Source organism: Anguilla rostrata, chromosome 5 (assembly GCF_018555375.3).
Source record: "Anguilla rostrata isolate EN2019 chromosome 5, ASM1855537v3, whole genome shotgun sequence".
Classification (NCBI taxonomy): domain Eukaryota; kingdom Metazoa; phylum Chordata; class Actinopteri; order Anguilliformes; family Anguillidae; genus Anguilla; species Anguilla rostrata.
This window is the reverse complement of record NC_057937.1, coordinates 44,268,600-44,289,234: the sequence shown is the minus strand read 5'-3', so window position 1 is coordinate 44,289,234 and position 20,635 is coordinate 44,268,600. Positions and strand designations below refer to the sequence as shown.

Sequence of the window (20,635 nt, the reverse complement as noted above, 5' to 3'; positions counted from 1 at the left end):
AATGAACCATAAAAAATTTGAGAAATATTATTTCTCGTGGTGAATGTTTAGGTAATAATTATGGAATCTTGAGGAGCAGCTATATTAAGAATATATAAATGAAGAATATAATTCAAAGCATTTTCTTATCTACCAGCCAGTGTAAAAATGTGGATATTAATAGTCAAGATATTTTTAGAAATGGAGTAGTCTGCAATATTCAGTTTCCAAATATAAATGCAAATAGGAAGAAAGCAACAAAAAGAGTGCAACAAAGTAAAAAAGGCGCTTACATACAGCATTTTAATCCCCCCAACATTTTAATCACCAAACATTTCCGCATTAGTTGCAAAGGTGTGATACATACTGCCATTTGACTTGCTTCGTTTTGCTATTACTCTGTAAAATACTTCTTTAAAAAAGCTTTCTGACAGTTTTAAAGGGACTGTTTCAGATATTTAGTTTCCCTTCCTCTCAGGTGGTGTTTGGACTATTTTTCCCATCTTACCTGAGGCACACTTCCCTCATTGGAAGTGACACCTTTCCTCTGTAGTTAGGGAGGCCATGAATCACTGGAATCGTGTTTACAGGGAAAGGAACTGAGCTGTGCACCATAAGGGGCCAACTGGCAGAGGAAAAAACAGTATCGTGCTTCTTGTTCATCTCCCTCACCTGCTACCTTCCTTTACATGTTTCTAACTATGAAGAGGTTTTGCCTCTCCATAAAATACCAGTATTGTGTTTGGCTGCATGTTCTGAGTCACAAAGTAAGCCAGCTGATCATCTTGTTCATCATATTGAAAATGTGTGGACATTTTTAAGAGAAACTGAAAATGAACCTTTTTAGCTTGGCTTTTAGTTGAGCTAGTTTCACGTAATCATCTTATTTATTTCAGTAATTGTATTTATTTATTTATCGGCCTTCGTTCTATTGTGTTTATCTTGTTTATTTTATTCATCTTTTATTGTTATGTCCTTCTAACATACAACTGGTTTTTTATGTCCTGCACTTCAGGCTGATTTTATGTTAAGCACTTTGTATTGCATCTTATGCATGAATCGTTCTATATAAATAAATTGATTCAACTGTTCCCTCCATTTTACAATTTCCATTTTTTATTCTCTCTCACTTTCTGTCTCTCTTTCTTTATCTGTCTGTAGTTTAGTGAACAGCGGGGCCTGTTTGACCACAGCCTGCAGTCAGGTGATACATGATACCGGGCTATCGGATGCCTGTGAAAGTAGTGTTCTGCCTGGCTCTGACTTGAACATGGAGACTATGACACCATCCAGCAGCAGCGACCACAGCACATGGCCTTCTGACTCCACTGTGCCCTGCAGCCAGAGGGATGACTCCACCTGCTGCAGCCCTGCCTCCTCTGGCTCCAGCCCAACCTCTAGACCTCTGGAGAGAAGCGAGGAGGATGCTGACTTCATCAGCCATGAGGCTCCAAGCCAGGTCAAAGTGTGAGTAATGAATCCGTGGCATGTGGTTTTAGTACACTTTATTGTAATGTGGCTCAAATTTACAGTAGAGCCATGTTTCATGGGAATTAAAGCTGTACTGCGTAAGCTCACCCATAGAGCTGGCTTAGTGGCCCAGAGCTCTGTTTTATTATGATAATTCAATTTTGTACTGTATTGTACTGTTCCACTCGGGCAGATATGAAATCCAGCCTCTCCTAATCATCACATCATCAGTGGTGCTGTGGTAAAAGAGATGATTAAAACAAGAAAGCCGCGCACAGTGCGTTGAAACACTAGGAACATTAGGGTTGGACATTTGTGGAGGTGTATGTGTTGATATTCAACAGCAAAAATAATATGATTTCAATGCTGTATGATCACTCTTGTCAGGCAGGTAGGAGGGATTCAGGAGGGCTTCACTCACAATCAGAACTACACGGGCTACACTGCAAGACACAAACCACTAGTTAGCCACAAACACAGTATGACTAGGTTACATTTTGCTAAGTAGTATCTAAAAGAGCCTGCAGAGGTAAAAAAAGGACTTGTGGACAGTTGTGACCAAATGGCAAATGCCTATGTGTTGCTGATGACATGACATGACTGGTTTGATCCAGAGGCCCAGAAGCGATCACTGAGTATTGCTTGGTTAGACTCAGGGGAAAACTCTTTTTCAAAAAAAGAGATTGCTCAAAAACCCTTTTGAGAAAAGTGTGTGGGTTTTATTCTGCCTGGTGATTTCTTTGTTTGCCTGGGAGAAATGACTCAGCTCCACTTTCTCTTGTGGCTTCAAAGCTGAAAACACTTATGGCTGTGGTCAGGTCTTTCACAGGCACTGGGTGCTCTTCTGATTGCTCTGACTCCTGGGTTAACAGTCACAGGAGTGAGAAATAGAGGAGATCTTATCCTGCTGCAAAGTATTTTCAGTGTCAGGTCATATAGATGCAGGAAAACCCAATCAGAGTTTTAATATGTTTTGGTTTTGCCTGTGAAGAAGTGCAATACATAGAAATGAATGCTGCAATTCAAATCTCTGAAAAGCACTTAAGCATGAATATCTAAGAAACCACAGCGTGACTACTCGGTAAGCGCTTTACACTTGTTTCAGCGATCAATTGAATAACCATCCGTGAGGATCTCTGTTCTCTGTTCCAGGTTCTGTCTGGAAAAACTAAAACAACCCTGCACCCAAAGACATCCCCTCGTTTTGTAGGTACATTTTTGAGGAATGTACCAGTGAACACAAAATAATTGCATGCATGTGTGAGTGGTTGATAAGGAGCAGAGAAGGACTTTCCTCATGGCACATTTAGCATATTGATTCATGATTATGTGCACACTCACAAAAACAGCATGGGGAAGCAGGGTAGTTCAGAACTGGTGACTTAAGTACTTGAGCTATGACGTGCTAAATGCATACCTTGTCTATTTCAGAATTACTAGTTGGCAGCAATGGTCTATTTAATAAGATTAGCTCAAATTATGAGCTCCATGTTTGGGTCAAATATTTTTTTTTTTTATTTAGCTCTGTACTACACAATTGTAGATTTGTAATAAAACGATTCACATGTAGCGATATACAGATTCTCAGTTTTTATTTAAGGGTGTTTTTTTACGTTTTAGTTTCAGCATGTAGAAATAACAGCAGGTTACACAGTCCCTGCATTTCAGGGCACCATAATGTTTTGGACAAATTAGTTCACAGGTGCTTCTGATTAGTCAGGTGTGTTCACTTAGTGCAGGTATAAGATGGCTTTAAGTATGTAGCCTTGATTCTAGCCTTTTGATTGTCTCTTATTGGTGTTTGTCAACCTGAGGACCAGAGTTGTACTAATCGAAGTCAGTGAAGCCAATATGAGGCTGAGAAATAAGAAGAAGAAAAAAAACTGTCACAGACGTATGCCAAACCTTAGGCTCTTCAAAATCAACTGTTTGGAACACCATTAAGAAAAAAGCTGTGGTGAGCCCAGTAATCGCAAAGGGCCTGGTAGGCCAAGGATAACTGAAGGTTTACCATCTGTGTTTTGTTTTCACTCTCTTTGACCTAGTCAAATTGCCATAGAAACCACCAGTGTGAAGTGTGGAAATTTCCCAAGTGTCCTGTTTGAGATTTAAAGCTTGCGGCTCATTTTGAGGGATTGCTCTCCTAGCTAGTTTTAGTTAGGGGACCTATTTACTTTGAACACTTGTAATTATATTCCATCATATCTCAACTATGTTCATAACAAATTTCACATCCTCCATGCCCTTCCTCATAGTTCTCCCCATAGTCAAACAGATCTCTTATTTAGCTCATTATACTAATAAGTCCATCATTTTTCTTGTCGCACATATCTGCCTAGGGTTTTTTAATTGATATACAATAATGGAAATGTTTAAATAAAGTCTAGTAAATAAAAAGAAACAATACACACACACAGAAAAGAAATCATGATTCAGGCATTCAGTTAACCATCCTGATAACTGGCCATGTAGAACAGAGCTGCACAGATGATACATGAGACTTAACAAGGCTACCTACAACATACAGACCCCAGTTACATTGCATTGTCTGATTGGCTCAGAGGTTCATCATTAGGCAACATAATTTGATCCTTCCTTTTCATCTGTATGTTTGTGTGGCTGCTTGCAGCTAGACCAGATGGGGAATCAATCAGTGTTAAGACACACTCGGTGTGTTCACACTTTTTTTATTGCACTTTAGTCAGGTTGATAATGGTAAATTACCATGCCAACTGCACAGATATAGGCAGCCTTGTTGAGTGACAGCCCTTTTCGTTGTGTTGCGCCAGCATGCGGTTTTTAGATTCATGCGATTCCCTCACATTCCCTCGGTTTTGCCTCGATATTTATGGCGCATTTAGTATGAAGGGAGGCCCTCATCATTATGGAAGCTTGTGATAAGAAGCTGATGAAGCTGATTTACTGCCTCTGTCAGTGCTCATATTTCACTCATGGATGCCTTGGACTCACTCGCACACCGAGGCAGATCCACGTCGCGTTCACGGCGGCTGTGTTTTACCGGGCCTCACCTACGGTTCATTCTGACTGTTGAACGCTGGAACGTTTTGAAGGTCGCTCGATTGAGCCACACCTGAGTCTAAGCTTCGATCCGTGGAGCTTGAAATGGTGCCTGATTACTTTAGCTGTCTTCCCAAGGGGCGGGAAGAACGGATATCAGAAATCAACCCTCATTTATCCGGTATTGACAAGGAGACTCGTGCACAGATAGTAGCGCTTGTTTTTTTGTGGCCATGGAAGTAGGTTGGTTTGTAACAGTATGACCAGGCAGACCCTGTTCAGAGAGAAAATATGAACACAGGCACTGAAATGCCTGCAATAGCCTTCAGACAGAACAAAAACTGCATAGCATGGTCACTCCGTGAACTGAAATCTGCTGTAAAGAGGTTGGAAACAGATTCTGTTGGAAATGCTTTTAGCTGTAATTCGATTGCTTTTTGCACCTGATTCTGTTTTTGCACATTTAACTTGTCCTTGTTCTTTTTGTATGCTTTTATGTTGCCCAAAACTAAATGTGTTTGCCTTCTTGGCCTGGTCTTTCCTGTAAAAGAGATTTTAATCTGGAAAGGAAAATAAAGTTAAATAAAATAAATTAAAATAACTGGGAGGGTGACAAAGCCTTGAATGTAGCTAGAATGCACAGGTCTTGTTCCCCAGTCCCTGTCCCCCGTGCTTTAATTAAGGAACATTTTTGTCTCTTGTACACGGCCTGACCGTGAATGCGTCCCCCTCGGATGTTGCATTAGCAGTTGTTTGTGGCATTCTGGAAATGCATGTCGGTAAATCCTCTCCTCAGCGAGGCCGAGGCTGTCCTTTCATCATCATTAACTACTGAAGAAAAGATACACTGTCTGAATGCAATCAGGGCTCGTTAAAATGCATGAATTCGCCTTGAATGAAATGACCTTGCATGATGCTTTTCCAGGTCTGCCTGTATAGTCCTGTACATTTAAATGCCTAGTACAGTGTTCTGTTCATTAATAGTGCACATTCATTTGTGAAGTTTGGGAATAACTTTAATCATCAGGTAATGAAATAAATCTTAATTTGCATGTAATAAGTACCAATTAAAAGGTTTAAAGGGTTTCGGTTTGCTGGGGAGATAGCATATCCTTTCCAGATCAATTCAATTCAACAAGTTCAACAAGTTGAACTATTATTTACTGCCATTGACTGAAAAGACAATAAATTCAGCACAGTGGTGTGATGGAAGAAACACCCCCTGGGAAATTAGTTGTTTCTTACATCATAGCTGTGTGTTGGCTGGTTCTAATTTAAAATGCATAATGTTTGATGCAGGAAATGACTCTTTAGCTGTCAGCTGTGCATGCTCCTTCTCCTGTCAAACTAAATTCTGTGGCATTTGTCTTAGTTCTTACTCTCTGTATCTTGTCGTCTATGCTATTTCAGGGCTGCCAGTCTGTCAGTTTAATTCTGTGGGGTCTTCGACCCACCGGAGTGGTTGTATTCATTTTCTTTATCAGTGTTAAGTAAATTATTACCTAATTTAGAAGCGTAGAGACATTCTGTAATCAAAAGTTACTTACAGTACCGAGCCCCTTGTCTGTGAGGAACATGATGTCAGGTGGAACAGATGTTCCTGTTCAGCTTGTTCAAAGCTGCCACTGTTTTTCTCTGTGTAGCACAGTCCATATGGCAGAAAAAGTCTAAAATTAATCTCTTTGATAAAGCAATATTAAAGTATTCCCATTATGGTGTCGTATTTCCTTAGCCAAAGACAACCAACCTTACAACAGACAGACACATGAGTCCACAGAAACATAATTTTAAAAAAACTGCCTATTGGGGTGAAAACTGGAGACACATGATGATAAATTAGCTTTTGGCTTTCCTATTTTCTTTCCAGAGGAGTTTTGCTTATGTTGATCCTGTCATCTTCACTCCATCAGGAGTCTCATTAACAAACACAGATGCCCTGTCAATGTAGTACCGTGCACTGCTCTGGCTCAGTCTGCCCTTCGACTGCACTCCAGCAAAGCCTCTAGGAATTTAGCACTCTGTTTGGTATAAGAATTCAAGTTGGAATTCCAGAAAGGAAATTCCCCAAATGCACAGGCCCTGGAATGATTCATTGTGATGCCACAATTTTATCTGAGAATGCGGAATCCTTTTGTGGTCTCCTTAAGTGTCCTTTTGTTGAATACTCCAGCAGTCAGGCCGTTCATCATCTTCATCTGCGTCTATGCTTTTTTTGGCATTAGAAGAATAAAAATATCATTTCTCTCTCTCAGTCCACGTCATAGGTTGCCAGTGGTGACTGGTATTCTATCTTGCATGTCATATACATCTTTTGGATCTTTGTGTTTCTTTGGGAAGAGAGGATATATCAGCTCGATTTGTAATCCCAGCATAGACATTATAGAACATTTATCTTGCTAAACTGAGACAATGGGCAGAATAAATCCTGGTTCCTATTGACATGCTGTCCTAGAACACCAGTGGAAAATGAGCAGGAACCCCATCCTGTTAATTTTCCCTGACAGGCACTGTTTTGTTATGGACTGTGACCAGCTAAGCAATAGCTCTGCCCAGCTTTTGAGTCTCATAGAGGCCAACTTTCACATCTACTCTGCCAGATCCAACATTTAAGAACCCTGGGTCTCTGTCAACAGTATGTAATAAATTGAACTGGAACTATTTACCCAAGAAATCCAGGCTACTCTTCTAATCCTCTATTGTGGTGCATGTTCTGTCGTGTTTATAAATAGAACTGTATACGGTACAACAAATGCATTGCATAAATTATGGAAATGAAAATAAAATAGAGAATCCAGTCAGACCAGCTCCTCTGATCAATGGAAGGATACTTTTTTTCCTTTAGTGACATTACTTGGCTGAGAAGCTGCTGGCATCATAACTGAGCAGCCATTAATTTGCTTGCACCTCCATTGCTGGGCTTCTCTTACTTGTCTGTGTTGATTTCTGTTTTTTGTTGCAGTGTGAGAACACTGTTTATGTTATAACATACTGTCATGTGTATATCCCAAACCACATCAAAGAATGTGGATGCTACTGCACAGTAGTGTGCTGTGAAGGACCTAGTTTGTACACAGCAGGGACAATTCCCCTCCTGTTTTCTTATTCTTTGTGTGAACTTAAAAATAATGACCATCCTATATAAATGACCTCTTTTTTGACCCCATCTTTTTAAATATGTACCAGCTAGAGTGTGGCAAATGGAGTGCTGTTTTTTCCAGAATGAGGAATGCACTGTTCGACTAAAGGGATTACTTTAGATACCACAGGTCGTGCTGCATGCCCAATGCCAAGAGAACAGAACAACACAGGGTACATCCTCTGGAACAGAATGATTGGTTACACCAGTAGGGACAGCAGTGCACTAAACTGATACTGACTGCACTGAATGTTAGATAGTAGAACAGCGAAATTTCAAAATAACAATAACAATATTCAAAATGAAGAAATCCTATGAAAGAATGAATATAATGTAAAAATAAAAAGAAACATGTAAAGAAAGGCAGCATACCCTGCTCATCAATAAACAAGTGTTTTTTTTTTTACATTAAATCTTCCTGTGTGGATACTTTATTTGTTAGAATACATCTGTTAAGAATCCATTACTGTAGAAAGAGCTCAATTATGATGAAGAAATGAGGCGAGAGGAGGTGGGACTTGTTAAGCAGCCTTTCTGCACTGCCCCGTGGGGAGGCCTCTGTCAATCCCATTGCCAGACCCACCTGTGCACCACGGCATGACCAGGTGTCCCTGGCCCTCGGGAGCCTGGCTACGCAATCTCCTGAATACCAATGGCGCCCAGCGGCCCGCGGTCATGGCGCCATGACAAAACACCCTGGCTCCGACTGAATTCATTTCTCCGAGAGGGAGCGGAAACTGTGCAAAGCCACGCGCATATGCTCACATAAAACACAAGAGCAGACATTTTAATACGTGGTAAGACATGCACATGCTAAAATGTGCACAAGCACATACAGTATACACTCATCCACACAAAACACACATACACACAAAGATGTTTGTGAACATACAGGTGAACTATGAATTTTATTTTTACCTTAAATATTTCAGTTTATGGTTGGTACTTGTGATGGTCTCAAACACTGCTGGTATGTAGCAGTTCTTCCTAGTTTTAGTCATTTTAATCCTGCTACTGTTCCTTGAGTGCAATGGTGTTCTCGCTGTAGTTTCCCACCTTTCCTCTGGTTCACCCATGATTTATACTCGCTCGGTATGCAGTCTCTATTTCGGCTTTTTTCAGAGCAGAAAGGATTCTTGTTTTATGAGATCCTCTTAGTATGCTGTGTTCTCGTCTGGAGGATAGCACAGAGGGGCTCCTGACGTCTTTCATCCGCGTGAAGTGTTAGCTTGCGGAGTCTCAGAATGCCTTGCTTTTGATATAACTTTCTGTACCCTTTCGCTGTACAAGGCGACAGCTGTGTTTCGTCTGAAAGTCACAGCCACAAAAGCTTTGTCAGACCTCTCACACAGCCTGCGATTTATTTCTCCACATCTTTTCTCAGCCTTGACTTTTTTTGGCACCATTTTTTCCGCTACCGAAGCCATTCAGTAAGAACTGTAAGAACGTCGAAAGATAAATGTCTCTGTGTGATTGATAGGGGAGGGATGGCATTCACCAGTATCTGTTTTTTACCTGCCAAAAAATGGTAGGAGAATGCAGCCTCTGAGCTCAAAGGAGATCTCCCTGTCTGCGCACAAGATGCCCCTCACTGCATTTACCATCCTTTTACCACAGGATCCCCTGCAGAAACTTCTGCTCTTCTGAAATGAGCCATGGAGGTGTTAGATCAGCATTGCAAACACCCAAACTGTTATTGCTACGTTATGATTTCACAGCTTTTTTTTTTACGATTGCTTACATTGAAGCTTAGATTGTCTGTCAGATTGAAGCTTTAAGAGAAGATGGTGTCACTCGTCACACCCTGCTGAAGTGGTTTAAGCCAATCAATTTCCACAAGTTTTTTATTTTTTATTTTTTATTTTTATTTTTTATTGTTATTTGTTTGCTCTGGCATCCGGCGGTCATATCGTGAGCACTACAGACATAAGGGGAATGTAATTCAGAAAACTGTTAATTATGTTTGGCCCTTTGCTTCTGGTTGATTAGGAGAATGCTCTCTCTCTTCGTGACAGAATGAGTGGGTGTGTTGTGCAAACACTGGGCGAGTAGTGTTATGTCATGTACTATTTCCATCATTGGCAGTTGGAGACAGCATGACTTCATTAATGCCAAAGGCAGTAAGCCTAAGATTGCAGCAAGCATTGGAAGCGTTGCTTGTGTTATGTTTACAGGATTAACCTTATTGGCTGGTAGAGGAATTTGTACCTAACACACATTGGTGAACGATGTTCCAAGCCTTGTTCCTCTGAAATGTTTTTTGTGTTTTTTTAAACTTGAAAATACTAATGGGCCGGGGGTGTAAAAGTACTTTGTGTGCCCCAAAGTTCTAGACAAGTGTTTCATTGTAGGTAGGAACTGTGCTGGTGGACAGTATTAGTTGAACAATTCGATGAAGTGCTGTATTGGCAAAACTGTGTTTCAGCAACTGCAGAAATTACATTTTGCAATGTAATCTCAGAAGGTGTTATTTATGTATTATTTAAATGTACACTGGCTGCATTTAACTCATGGAGAGCTCACATAATCAAATTGTATACTGTAAGTAAATTGGCAATTTTCACGGATTTCCTCAATGATAATGTGCAAATGTATAAGCGTTCATGTGTGGCTAGAGAATCCATTTCTTTTTTATGAACAGGTGAAAATATTAACTATTATGTTCTGTCATTTCAGGGAGAATGCTGTCACCCTTGCAAACAGTATTCCAAGAAGATGGACCACAGTTCTTCATAGAGTAAGAACATTTTCAATATTTCCCAAGTACCCCCAATAAGCAAAAAACAATCTTTAAATATAACTATACATTTTATTATTACAGAGAGTATAATTGAAAGTAATAATAGCATTCTCAAATATAGTCACACAGGGACAAAATGGCATCTCTCAAGTTTCCTGATGCATTATTTATTGACATCCCACCCTTTCCCATTTGGGGTTGAAATCCCACATTAGTTTCCGCTCATATTGATTTTAAACCATATGATCACTATCCTTGTTGGAGCCAGATCCCATTGACCATGTGTGGTAGATGCTCTGTGTTCACTGCTCTGTAATGATTTTCTGAAATCCCATGTAAGACTCATCTGCTTTCCATTAACCAGGCTCTGTTTCCTGTCACTGTATGGCCAGGGTTCTCAATCTTATTCAGAAAGGGCCGGTGTGGGTACAGGCTTTTGTTCCAACTAAGCAGTCACACACCTGATTTTACTAATCGAGGTCTTTAACAAAGACTCTTTCTGAATAAGATTAAGGACCCCTGCTGTATGGCCTGGTAGCAGTATTGATAAGTGCCTTTCACACTATTGAATTTCAAATTTGATAAACTCAAATATATATATTGGAATATGGAATGTATATATATATATTCTTAATTTGGTTATGCTAATTTATTTTGAGGTTTTCTCACTAGAAGTTTTAAATTACATTAAAATGTGGGTCATCCATGATACTGTGAAACCTAATGTTCACTGGTCGTATTCGGAAAGTCTTTGAGAAAGCAGATTTTAGCATGAATGGTTTTTGTTCTCATGTTTTTCCTCACAATTCATCAAATGTGCAAACATCAGGTGGCAGTTTACTGTACAAACCATGATTTACCATGGTCATTTGAGACAATTATCCATCCAGTATGCCTGAGGTGAATTCCAGGTTTAAGAGAGGTATATCGTACATAAACATGGACATGTGCACAGAATCTCTGACAATCACTGTAGATGCTCCCTATGAAGAGCAAGGTGAATGCCTTATTTACGTCTGTGCCTTTGTTTTATATCTGTTGCCTTTGATTATATTTCACTCTGAATACATGAAGCCCCTTGTATGTTTGAACATAGAACTGAACATAGAATTGCTATAGCAGGATGTGTGTCATTGTGTATCTTTCGGTGAATATCCATAACTCTTGATGTAAGTGAGTTTATCTGTGGCTGAGGTTTTGCATAGCTGTGAAGAAGGCTCCATATAGCTGCATGTCAGGATGGTTGTAGCCAGAGTATGAAAGTCTAGGTTCAGAAAGTAAAGGTCCTCCCCTGCATTTTGTTCCAATTTCCTGGATTTGCTAATTAGTACAATTCTTCAGTCAGCAGGTAGGACTAATTAGTGAAATCTGTTGGAGTTTATGGATGAAAGAAACACATGGCAGGACTTTTACTTTCTGAGCCTGGACTTTTAACCACTGGTTGTAGCTCTCAGTTGGCCATGTGTTGATGTTGAAGGGTGTCATCTTGTTTCAACCCAGCATCTATCTACTCCTATCCCTCGGTTCCCTGAGAATAACACAAGACTATAAAAATAAAGACACTGACTTGTCTATATGGATCAATGTACAACCTGTGGTGTACATAGCAATGTAGATTATGGAATTCAAAACCCACTGTTACCGTTGCCTCTTAAAGATAATGGAATAACTAAATGCCAAATGCTGACAACAATTTTATTTATGAAATATAATGAAATATTATTTGATTTATTTGGCCATTCCTCCTGTGTAAGTTTTTCAAGTTATAACTGTTATGGTGCTAAAAATTATTACAAAAAGAAGGAAACATTTACTTAAGATAAAATGCAGTATATAAAACTCATTCATCCATTAAAGATTAAACAAATGGAATGACTGGTGTGGTCCTATTTTGTACAATCATTGATTTAGTAATAAAAGAGAACTATCATCCTCTTTAATAATATCCAATTCAACATCCATACTAAAAGGATCCGCGTGACAGATGGATATTAGTGGACATAACGGTAGAAGGCCTATGCTTACTCCTTATTAACCTCTGTGCCCCTAATTCAGATGATCTATTCTTTTTTTGAGAATTTATCAGACTCATTTGTACAGACCCTTAATGGTAGGACGTTTTACACTGAGATGGACCAGATTATGTCCATAGGTTATCTCGGGAATTAACCTCAGTAAAGGAGATTATGGCCTCTTTATATTTAGTTGATATCTTTTTAGTTGATAACTCAACAATCCAAGTATGATGATATGCATGGCAAAGGAAAGAACCAACTAGGCATATTGACTATTTTCTCACTTCCTTTTCAGTCAGTCCTAGGATAGCCAAATCATTAATTGCAGAATATTTATGTTTGGATCATCCAGTCACAGTGCCGCTTAGACATGAAGAATTTCTAAAAGGGAGAAAACTGTTGGAAATGTAATCAGTCTTTATTCGATGATGCAAATTTTATCGATTCCATTAACTACTCTGTATAGAACTTTGTCAACAGAGTACTGGCTCAGCCAGCGCCCACATTGTGTGGGATGACTTCAAATGTACATTTGGAGGGCATGCAATTAAGTATGCCCCCTGGAAACAAGCTGTTTTAGCTAAAGAAAACAAATTAATAAATGAAATAAAAATTCAGAATTAACAAGTCGAGTACTAATAATGTCTTAACTACTGATTTGGACCAGTAATGTCACATTAACCAGATATTGTAGCACAAACAGCAAGTTCTTTAAATGTTGTTCCTAAACTTGTACACGATTCAATATGCATTCATGTTCAAGCACAACAAATGAGCAGCCAATCCCCTTACACAACAGCCAGCACTCCCAAGATTTACAAAAATGCTTCATTTATTTATATAATTTACATTACATTACATTACATTACAGGCATTTAGCAGACGCTCTTATCCAGAGCGACTTACACAACTTTTTACATAGCATTTTACATTGTACCCATTTATACAGCTGGATTTACTGAAGCATGCAGGTTAAGTACCTTGCTCAAGGGTACAACGGCAGTGTCCTTACCCGGGAATCGAACCGGCGACCTTTCGGTTACAAACCCAGTTCCTTACCCACTGTGCCACACTCCGTCCCACAATTTATAAACTAAAACAAAAAAGAACACACAAAGTTCACAAAACAAAAAGATCTTCACAAAAACTACAGAACACAAACCACACACAGCCCCAAAGAAGAATCTCCTAACAAAAAACCGCAAAGCACAAACCTCACAAAAGAAATCCCAAAGAAGATTTCAAAGAAATCTTTGATTCTCCTGTAGCAGTGTGTCCTGTAGGGTGTAAATTAGCCACCATGGCTCGCATGCAAGTGCATCAAAGGAGCATACTTAACCTGCAGTGTGCCTAATGTATGCAGGTGCCGTTGAAACAATGGTCTATCAAGAGGCACAAAAAAGAGGAATATTTGAAAACTACCTCCTAGTTATCCTTTACACTTTAATCAATTGCGTGGAAATGCCAACCGTTCAATTCCATTTCATACAGCCCTTACACCTTAGAGATGAACCACTTAAAGTTAAGAGGTAAGTGTTATATCACAATGCCTTATCTTGTCAGGTCTCTATGAGAGTGAAATGGTGATATGTTAATGGGGACAGATGGTCTGGTGAGAAAGCAGAAAGAATGTGTTGTAAGGTCAAATGTACTCTGTAAAAACTCTAAAACTCTAACACGTAACTTTACTGGTGTATAAGCCACACTGCTATCTGTTCTGTTCTTTGGGGATTCTGTGTTGTAGTTCAGCTTATATTATGATTCTGTTTCAGTTGTCTGAACTGCAGGGATAATAGCCCCTACAAAGGACAGTACTTAAACAATTAGGATCTGGGCCACATCAGCCTCTAATCATAACGTAACCTAAAAGAATGCAACTATTCAGCTTAATGTATTTGTGCTATTGCTAATTGTATACAGTATTTGAAAGAATTCATTGCTGTCACATCACAGAAAGCTAGAAGACCATCTGAACTAACCCGTTAAAGCCTGCATAATTTACTTGAATTCATTTTGCAATCAGTAGACACTGAAAAATTAGTTATGTGCAGTACATACGCATGAATGGCATTGCTTCTTTTTGTGTCATGTAGCAAAAAGAATCCCACTGAGAAACATGCTATTGAACCATTTTAAATTTCCCCACATCTACAGGGACAGGTGACATAATGTTTGCTTTTTAATTAAATGCAGTATTGATACATTGACAAAAATGTCCTTTATTCAATTAGGGCTGTCCTCTGGAAATGTTAATTCAGCAATCAGTCTAACTGATCCAAAACGTCTCCTAATGTCCCCTGTCCAACTCTTGTTTCATTGGCCATATTCTTTTTGTTCTTGGGTTTTTTTTTTTTGGCTTACATTTTGGCTCATCAGATTATTGCGCTTACCAGCCTGAACTAACACAGTTTGATCATTGCATGTGTTTCAAATGACACCGCAGCCACAGGAGGGTGATACATCGCAAATGCATAAAGCCGAAATATTGATGGAATATGTGCATGAGGAACATAGATGGCTCTGGTCTATCACGTGTCCGACATGTTCACTGCAGGCATTTTTAAATGATGTGTTTGATTTACAAAAGGTAGGAAGCTCTATCTCCTCCATTTAGTTTGAAAGAGGAACATACATTTCTGTGAAGTGTTTTCCAGTAAAATGTATTAAAATGGGTTCTTCCCTCTTTTGGTAATTATTTGTCTGGGATCAGAATTGTTCTATGCTACTGTACTTTTCTATTATTTTATATCTGAGATACTTTTATTTAAATGGTTACACAGCTGACTGCTTTGTTCTCACATTGGTTCTCACATAATTAATAGGGTTTCCACTTTAAAAACTGGTTTTCATATGAGGAGAGAAACGTACAGAATAGACTATTCTCTGTCGCAATTGAAATTGAATTTTCACCAACATCTCCCTGAATAAGTGTTACCCTTTACACTGTGGTACTCAAACTTTGTCCAGAAATGAAGTTGAACAGCTAACTGTGTGAAGTATAAACGGAAGGAGAAACCAAATCCAGCTGCCTAAAAGGCTATTAATCCCCCCTTCGATCAGTTCCTGTAACTGAGAGGCGTTTGTGTGTTGTGTTTAGAGGTGAGCGATACATACAGGAAGTTGGGGGTGATCCTTGCAATGGGATTTCTACTACAGCAAGTGTCATATTCAGAGGATGAATGATCTCTGTATTGTTTGTGTCTGGATTACGGTCCATTTCCTGCCCTCCATTCTATAGCTGGCCCTAGTAGTGAAGCTTTATCCGCACTCCTCATAAATATATCAGATCATAAAGAATTATTAAAATGAAAAGCATTGATGTGGCTTTTGTGAATAATGTTGGAAACACAGAGGCCACGAGGGCAACATATAGATATATCCTGATGATTTATCTTTTACTCATTTTTGTCTGCATTGTCATAATCAAAATGACTATACATGTGCAGGTTTCAAATCCGATAATGCCATCTAACTGCTTCTCTCCACTCACATCCAAGGCTTCTGCTTGCGTTTGTTTCAGCCTTACTGGCCGACTGAAGGAATGTCTATGCCAAACAGGCATGAGGACAGCACAAGGCCATGTGTCCCTTGGCATTATGTTCACCACCACTACTGCAGTCAGTCCGATTTGAATGAAGTTGAAGTTACGTAAAAATAAAAATGCCGTGCAAAGAACTAAAGGTCAAAGTGCTCGTGGTTATATTGTATGTGCAGTGGTAACGTAGTGGAGAGTGAATGTGCATATTTATATCATATATATCATATGTCATCACATATGTCATATAGCTTTCATGTTCAGGACCCATACTTAAATTAAGGAAACCTAATGTCTGTTGTGACATAGAAGCACAGAATATACTGTCAAGATTAGTTGTTATGTAACAATATACCAATTGTCTTGATTGACTGACTAGCATTTTACCCAAAAAAGTGACTTGCTAGCATTAAAATTATAAATACAGTAATAAAATAGCAATCAAAATGTAGCTGCAAGTAGCAATTAAGGGTGCCAAGCACAAAGCGGAAATAAGAAGGATCTAGTAAGCCCTTTAATTAATACATTTCTAGCGGTAATTAAATTAAATTTTAATGGTTTAATGCCTTAGCTGTAACAGCCTAGAACAGGTACACTATGAGTTGAATCAAACCCTGGTCCTTTACATTTAATAGAACTTTGCAGAGAAAGTTTATAACAATGGTCTGTGCCACCAAGTAGTATAGCTTCCATCAGTAACCATAGGTAAACAATTATTGGAAACGGAGACTAGGCAATCGTTGTTTGTTGTTTTTTGTGTATTTTCCTGTATCTTTAAATATGTTCGAATTTTAGATGTTTTCTGAACAGTTATTACTATATTTATTTTGACCAAAGAGGAAAACTCATAATTGCTAGTATCCAACACCTTCGGTGCTTGCCTCCTAATAATAAATTGATACATGAAACATATCCAAAAAGATAAAAAGTTATACATACACATAAACCTTACTGGTAATAGATAATGTGCATAAAAAATATAGTGAGCAGCAGAAGGGATTCAACGATTCTTGTGTTGGTGGGAACTTGACAACAAGCATGTCAATGTAAGAAAGCTCTAAATGTTAACTGCACACAGGCTGACTCAGTTTCTCATTTCTGACCCTTAGCTTCTGCCCAGAAGATCGGAGGAAACCATTCACTTTCTTTGAATAAATATTTGATTTCTCCTGTCAGTTCAGATTAGGCATTGAATAAAAAATAAAAATAAGAAAAACTACCACACAGTCTTCTGAGGTGACCACTGCCAACCACCTGAATAGCAATTAAGTGCAAATTTTCAGCTATAACCTTAATGCTACTCTGTAATTAATGATATTAACTACAGATTCAAGTATCGATGCAAATCACAAAGTGAAGACATTGCCTTTCTGTACCTGGTCGAAAGACTCCAACTCATGCATGTTGATTATGTTTGGCCCAAGAAGTGGTCTAAAAAAAGCTGCTGCTCTCCTCGGGGGTTTCTGGTACTTGAAAGCTGATTGTACTTCTTTGGAGTGTCTTCAGGGAAGCTCTCAACAGGGTGCAGTACAGATGGAGAAGTATGCAAACCCCTCCTTTTGTATCAGAACACTCCTGTAAAGATGCATAACGCATTGTACACTCTGAAAGAACACTCTGGTAAAGAACACTTGGGCCTCACAAAATAATATATCATATGAGCAGGAATGGCCCAGAATCACCAACCTTAGTAAGCTTGTTTGGATGGCTGGACTCTTGGATACTTTAAATCAGGGGTCCTCAATCTTACCCAGAAAGGGCTGGATATGGGTGCAGGCTTTTGTTCTAACCAAGCAGTAGCATACCTGATTTTACTACTCAAGGTTTTTAGACTCTAGTAGTTGATTAGTAGAATCAGGTGTGTTACACTATATGACCAAATGTATCTGGACACCCCTTGTTCTGTGACTGTTTTTCATGGTTTGGGCTGGGCCCCTTAGTTCCAGTGAAGGCAAATCTTAATGCTACACCATACAATCACATTCTAGATGATTTTGTGCTTCCCCAAAAGTTTGAGGAAGGCAGTTGTCTATTTCAGCATGACTGTGCCCCTGGGCACACAGTGAGGTCCATATAGAAATTTGTCAAGAACGGTGTGGAAGAACTTGACTGGCCTGCACAGAGCCCTGACTCCAACCCCATCCAACACCACTGGGATCAATTGGAAAGCCAAGTGCGAGGCAGGCCTAATTGTCCAAACAGTGCTCAACCTCATTAATGCTCTTCAAGCTGAATGGAAGCAAATCCCTGCAGCAATGCTCAAACATCTAGTATAAAGCCTTCCAAGAAGGGTGGACCAACTCGATATTAATGCCCATAAGTTTAGATGAGATGCTGTATGTCAGGTGTCTACATATTTTGCACATTTAGTGTACCTCTTGGTTGGAACAAAAAAAAAAAAAAGCCTGCACCCATACCGGATAGAATATTATTGAGATTTTTATAAGACTGAGAACTCCTGCTGTAACATAACATAATGACAGCAACAGGCCATTCAGCCCAACAGTGCTTGTCATTTTCCTTACTAAAATGTGCCTAATGCTTTGATTACCTATTAGTATTCAGTATTGGTCAGTATCTAATTTAGTATCTAACACAGTCTGGTCTTGAAAACTCCCAAGGTTTCATGACTCGGTAGGCTATTCCACACATTGACTACTCAGATTCTATCTGTGCAAAAATTAACCTTTTTTTAATTTCCATTCATGTCCCCTGGTTCTACTAACAGAACTCAACCTAAAGAATATCTTGTAGTTCACTTTGTTAATCCCTTTTATGAATTGAAAAGCCTCAGTCAAATTTTCCCTTGCGAAAACTATGCTGGCTGTCCCTTAGGATGTTGTTATTTTCAAGAAACACTTTTCAATTGTCTCTAATGATTGTCTCTAATGCAATGGCCGTCACATGTAAAATACTGGCGCAGATTGAACACCGAATGGTGCTGTAGCACGCATGACAACATTTTGACCTTCACAAGCCCTATTCCCGTCCCTCATTTGTCCTAGAGACACAGGAGTTTGTGCACTGTCTTCTCATGAGAAACAAATTTGCCTCAAGGATCCATAATGTCCGCCATGTTGGATTGTGTTGTGGTGTTGTGTCCTCAAACCCTTTTAGATTTTTTGTATCAATCTTTTGGCAATGGTTCCCCTGTTATCAGCATCTAAATGTATATCTTCTTTCGTCTGGTATTTTCTAAATTATTTCTGTGTTGATCCCAGTTTATCCCATTTTCTGTCATCAAGGGAGTGAAATTGGATTTGCCTGACCGGAAAGAGCACTTAAACGTATCACATATACATATAGGCATGTGCTCCACTTAAGGATGTGTGCTTGTCCAAATCGTATACTAACTCCATGTGCAGAAAAGGCACAGATGCCAAATTTCTCTGGGCCATTGAGTTTATGAAGCTGTTGGTAGTTTCCTTTTAAGCTAGAACAGCACTGTGTCATAAGGTTAACATAACGTTCCCTGCTACCTTTTGGGTCCTGATACCACAGAAACAGTGGAGTGTCTGCAGGGATGAGCAAATCTCTTAAATCCACTTGCTGAAAAATTACATTATATGTGATTGCATCAGTGTTATATTAATGTATGACATCGCATTGATATGGCATAATTTGAGTCATTAAAGTCGAGATAAAAATCAATTGTGTATGGTACAATATATGGGTAAATACCCTGAATAAATAAAACCAAAGTATTCAAATTATTCCTTTGTCATACAGTACATGAAGTTATGTTAATGTGCCATTGGCTTGCTTTTCTCCAGCTGTGCTTAGGGGAGCACTTTCGATTTCTGGTGTTGGTGCAACAGATAGACTGGAGTTACATTATTGTATAGACATTTTATGGACTATTAATATTATGCAGTCTGCATCCATGCTTAATTTGCTCTGGAGTAATATACCTCAATCAATAACTGTTGGCTATTTTAATGTAAGCACGCTGAGATTAAATTTAAACTTTGGCCTCCTTCACTTAATGGCCAATACTGTACATGGACCTGCTGTATCCCAGGCAGAATGTGCCACCAGCAGGTCTTTTGTAATTTGCTATCAGCGGGAGGGTCACAGTTTTTATTTAACCCCAGCTTCTGTCTCAAAAGCCTTGTATATTGGTATTGACAGGGTCTGTTTGGTAGGGGATCGAGATGCATCATCTCAAGGAGAAGAAAAAATTTAATTTTCTTTTTCCAATCACATAGCACATAAGTATTGTGTTTCAGGCAACTGGTACAACAGTATGTCAGATGCAGACTTCACGAAACTACAGATTCAGATTTTAAGCTTCCAGTTGTATACATTCATGTCGTAGGTTTACCAAAATCAACTGTTTGGAACACCATTTAGATGAAGACCACTCACCATAATGAAGAAAAAGACTCAAACACCTGTCTGACAGATCAGATCTTCAGGAGGCAGGCGTGGATATGTCAGTGACCACTGTCCACAGAAGACTTCACAAACAGAACTGCAGAGGCTACACTGCAAGATGCAAACCACTAGTTAGCTGCAAAATATAATGACCAGGTTACAGTTTGCTAACAAGTACCTAAAAGAGCCTGCAGAGTTCTGGATAAAAGGTCTTGTGGACAGATGAGGCCAAGATTCACTTGTATCAGAGTGATGGCAAGAGCAAAGTGTCAAGGCCAAAAGTATCTGCCCAAGATCCAAAGCACCCCACTTAATCTATGAAACATGGTGGTGGGAGTGTTATGGTTTGGGCATGTATGGCTGCC

The 20,635-nt window shown here is 39.2% G+C and overlaps 1 protein-coding gene across 1 annotated transcript in view; it reads left to right on the top strand.

Moving 5' to 3' along the window:
* Positions 1 to 16,024, top strand: part of LOC135255362 (protein unc-13 homolog A-like) — a 36,148-nt gene extending 20,124 nt beyond the window's left edge. Inside the window, exons 10-12 of the mRNA XM_064336440.1 lie at positions 1,141 to 1,446; positions 10,280 to 10,340; positions 15,879 to 16,024. Coding sequence (XP_064192510.1) covers positions 1,141 to 1,446; positions 10,280 to 10,340; positions 15,879 to 16,010 — 499 coding nt within the window. The 3' untranslated portion in view covers positions 16,011 to 16,024. The remainder of the gene's footprint in view (positions 1 to 1,140; positions 1,447 to 10,279; positions 10,341 to 15,878) is intronic.
* The last annotated feature ends 4,611 nt before the right edge of the window (positions 16,025 to 20,635 follow it).